Source organism: Sinocyclocheilus grahami, unplaced genomic scaffold, assembly GCF_001515645.1.
Source record: "Sinocyclocheilus grahami isolate Dianchi unplaced genomic scaffold, SAMN03320097.WGS_v1.1 scaffold1431.1, whole genome shotgun sequence".
NCBI classification, from domain to species: Eukaryota; Metazoa; Chordata; class Actinopteri; order Cypriniformes; family Cyprinidae; genus Sinocyclocheilus; species Sinocyclocheilus grahami.
The window spans coordinates 196,854-200,546 of record NW_015506610.1 but is presented as its reverse complement, the minus strand read 5'-3'; the positions used below and the strand labels follow the sequence as shown (position 1 = coordinate 200,546).

Sequence of the window (3,693 nt, the reverse complement as noted above, 5' to 3'; positions counted from 1 at the left end):
CGATTCTGGACTTTCCTAATAAACACTGCATTTGGATCCTCACTCAGTCTCTGAGCAGTCCGTAACAGAAGACTTCGCCGATAACGGATCCAGCAGTAAAGATGATGTTTCTCCGCCAAGGTACACGTTCCATTGAGGATTATGTTGTGGATTTTCTTGAACTGGCACACGTGACTCATTTAGATGAAATATGCTTAATTATATTTTTTCAAGGGGGCCTATCTGAACCTCTCAGCTCAAATATGCCACTGCATGACCCTAACTGGACACTGGAGTATTATATTGAAGTAGCATTACAGCTGAGTGGCTCTCCTTTTACCATGGGCATAGGTAAATTCAGAGGAGGAGAACGATTCTCCCATAGTAATCTCCACTCCTGAGCCTTGTCACAAAATGGCCGCCAACCCAGAGACTGATCATAAAATGGCCGCCAGCCCAGAAACTATTCCTCTAGACCAGGGGTGTCAAACTCAGTTCCTGGAGGGCCGCAGCCCTGCATAGTTTAGTTCCAACCCTGCTCCAACACACATACCATGTAGTTTTCAAATAAGACTTAATGACTTGTTTAGCTGGATCAGGTGTGTTTAATTAGGGTTTAATCTAAACTGTGCAGAGCTGTGGCCCTCCAGGAACTGAGTTTGACACCCCTGCTCTAGACTCAGTGCTCCCTGTAATGGGGGTCGCTATCCTGTGCGTTTGGGCTACTCGCTGCTCAATTACTCCTCCTGAGTCTGCTCCAGCTCCCCCAGAAGTGGCAACTTCTGCTGCAGAACCTCCAGAGGTGGCGCCAGTCACTGCAGAACCTCCAGAGGTGGCGCCAGTCACTGCAGAACCTCCCAAAGCGGCAGCGCCCACTTCAGCTCTTCTCGAGGTGTTGGCTTGTGCTGCAGACCCTCCCGAGGCAGCGGCGTCTGCCTTTGAACTTTTAGCCTGTCCTGTCACGGCCAAGGAGGCCATCTGTGAACAATCTGTCTGTCCAGCCACGGCCAAGAAGGCTGTTTATGAACTCTCTGTCTGTCCAGCCACGGCCAAGGAGGCCGTTTGTGAACTCTCTGACTGTCCTGTCACGGTCAGGGTGACCGTCGCCAAACTCTCTCCCAGCTCTGCCTTGGTTAAGTAGCCTGGTTATGAACCTGTTGTCCCACCCAACCTCCCTCTCCCTCCTCCTCTGCCTGTCATTTTCTTTGTTCTGTGTCCGCTGTTTTCTGTCTGGCCCTCAGGTCATCCTTCGAGTATATGAAAAAGGTATGTGTGTATCCTGTAAGAAAACCCTAAAAAAGAAACGATACTGATTTCATTTTAAATGTTGCAAAATAGCAATGTCACATAATGGGAGCAAAAACCGAATTCTGTAGGAAAGACCTTCACGATGGCTGATCCAGGAGCAGTGAGGCTCAGAAAGCAGGTGCGCGGGCTTTATGGCTCCCACTCGGCCCTCGGACCCCAGCGAGGGACACCAAAACACACAGAACCAGAGAAAAGCATCGCTGACGAGTCCCAAAGCGCTCAAACTGCGTAACTGCGGGGGAATTTATGAGCAGTGATGTCATTCCCATAAAGCATTGTGTCGATTTCACTCTCGCACGAGTAAATCAGCACAGCGTCAGCCAATGGACAGCCTCCGCTATCTCTGAGTATGTTTCAGTTCTTACCAGAGACACAATAAAACACACTCCGGCGGCATTTACAAGGACAGGAAGCCTGAAAACACGTCATGCTAAGATTAGACCCAAGTATTACACTAAACACGTTTTTACTTCAGGAGCTCGGCCAGCTCGCTCCATTTTGAGATATGAAGAGATACAATTATATCATCATATTTTTGACAGTATTTGGTTTAATATAATTGCTGGAATGCATTAAATGGATGATTTTTTTTGCCCAAAACAGTATTATGGAGTGCATGAAGTCAAGTCACCTTATATACAGATTGTGTCAATAAAAGAATTTTTTTTTTTGCCCAAAACAGCAAATGTCATCAAATGTATGATTTAAATCCTTTTATTACATCTTTTAATCAATTAATTTTCATGATTTCGGGTTAGGTATTTTTTTGGGTTAGAGTCAAGTATTTGTAAAAATTGTTTAGATATTTTGACAAGTTGGGAACCAAATTAACAAATAATAAATGATTATTAACAAAATGTATAAATTAATTAATAAACAAAAATACAAACATTTATTAATTAATAAAATAAATTATATAAATAATATATAAAATAAATTCAAAAATGTAATTAATTAATATATGAATTTGGGAAAAAATTATAAATTACTATTAACTAAACTGATAAATTGATTAACAAAGTACATTAAAATAAATAAACATTAATATAAAAAATGAATAAACATAATATATGAATCCAATTAATAAATTAATAAAACTAATACATAAATTTGGGAACCAAACTAATAAATAATAAATTATTATTATCTAACATATTAATTAATAAACAAAAAAGACATGGAAAAATAGCATAATTAAAATAAATGAATGAATAAATAAATAAATACATCTACTTAATGTATAAATAGGGAACCAAACGAACAAATAATAAATAATTATTAAATAATTATAATATATAATAAAAAAAATGTGTTAATAAATAATAATACATGATAAAGTAAAAAAAAAGTACATGATAAATAAAGAATATTAATAAAAAAAATCAATCAATCTAAAAGTAGAGACAGACAGAAGAGTTATACAGTATTTGGGCTGCAACAAACAATTATTTTGATAATCGATTAATCTAACTATTATTAGAATGATTAAACGGCCAATCATTGATTATTTCATAGATTAATCAGTAGGCTTTAGGCGATTATTCAGATTTAGTAAATTGTTAAAATATTGAGCGATTCATATGGAGCAGGAACAGAAAATCAAGCTTTAATGATTTTTCATCTTCAATACTGTGCAGCTGCTTGCTTTAAAGCATCTACCGTATAAAGCGCTATATGCATAAACGTGACGTGATGTAACTTACTGCTGCAAACATCCCCATCTCTAGATCAGATGCTTTCTGAACTGCTGCTTTCTCACTGCTGTCGTGTGTTGTGTGTTTATTTCACAGTATATATTATTACCTGAGAGCGTGGGGCTGTGTTTGCTCTGACTTCAGAAAGACTCTGATGTCCTCTGCAGGACTGTGGACGTAGATCTTTAACCTGAAAACACAACACACATGAAATCAGCCTTCTCCAGAGAAAAAAACACTGCTCATTCACATGTCTGTGTCCTCACTCGACAGGAGGGTGTGTGAAGATAAGCTTGTGGTGACACACGAAAAACGCCTTTAAACAGCATTCGTAACACATTTTACTTACATAACATGACGTATCTGACTGAATCTGGCTGGATGCAGGAATGTACATTAAGAAAGTTAAACAGTGTCAGTTTTGAACTCATGTTGACTTTAACGGTGAATACACACACTCACTCACTCACTCACTCATACACACTCTCACACACGCACTCACACTCACACACACACACACACGCACACACTCACTCACACGCACTCTCACACACGCACTCACACACACACTCACACACTCACTCACACACACACACTCACTCACACACACACTCACTCACTCACACACACACTCACACACTCACTCACACACTCACACACACACACTCACACACACACACACACTCACTCACACACACACTCACTCACTCAC

The 3,693-nt window shown here is 39.6% G+C and overlaps 1 protein-coding gene across 2 annotated transcripts in view; it reads right to left on the bottom strand.

Moving 5' to 3' along the window:
• The window catches only part of LOC107570246 (box C/D snoRNA protein 1-like), a 45,136-nt gene that overhangs the window by 4,441 nt on the left and 37,002 nt on the right, over positions 1 to 3,693 (bottom strand). For both annotated transcript variants that reach the window (XM_016256456.1, XM_016256455.1), the window contains one exon: positions 3,076 to 3,171. In XM_016256456.1, the coding sequence (XP_016111942.1) occupies positions 3,087 to 3,171 (85 nt within the window). In that variant the 3' untranslated portion in view covers positions 3,076 to 3,086. The remainder of the gene's footprint in view (positions 1 to 3,075; positions 3,172 to 3,693) is intronic.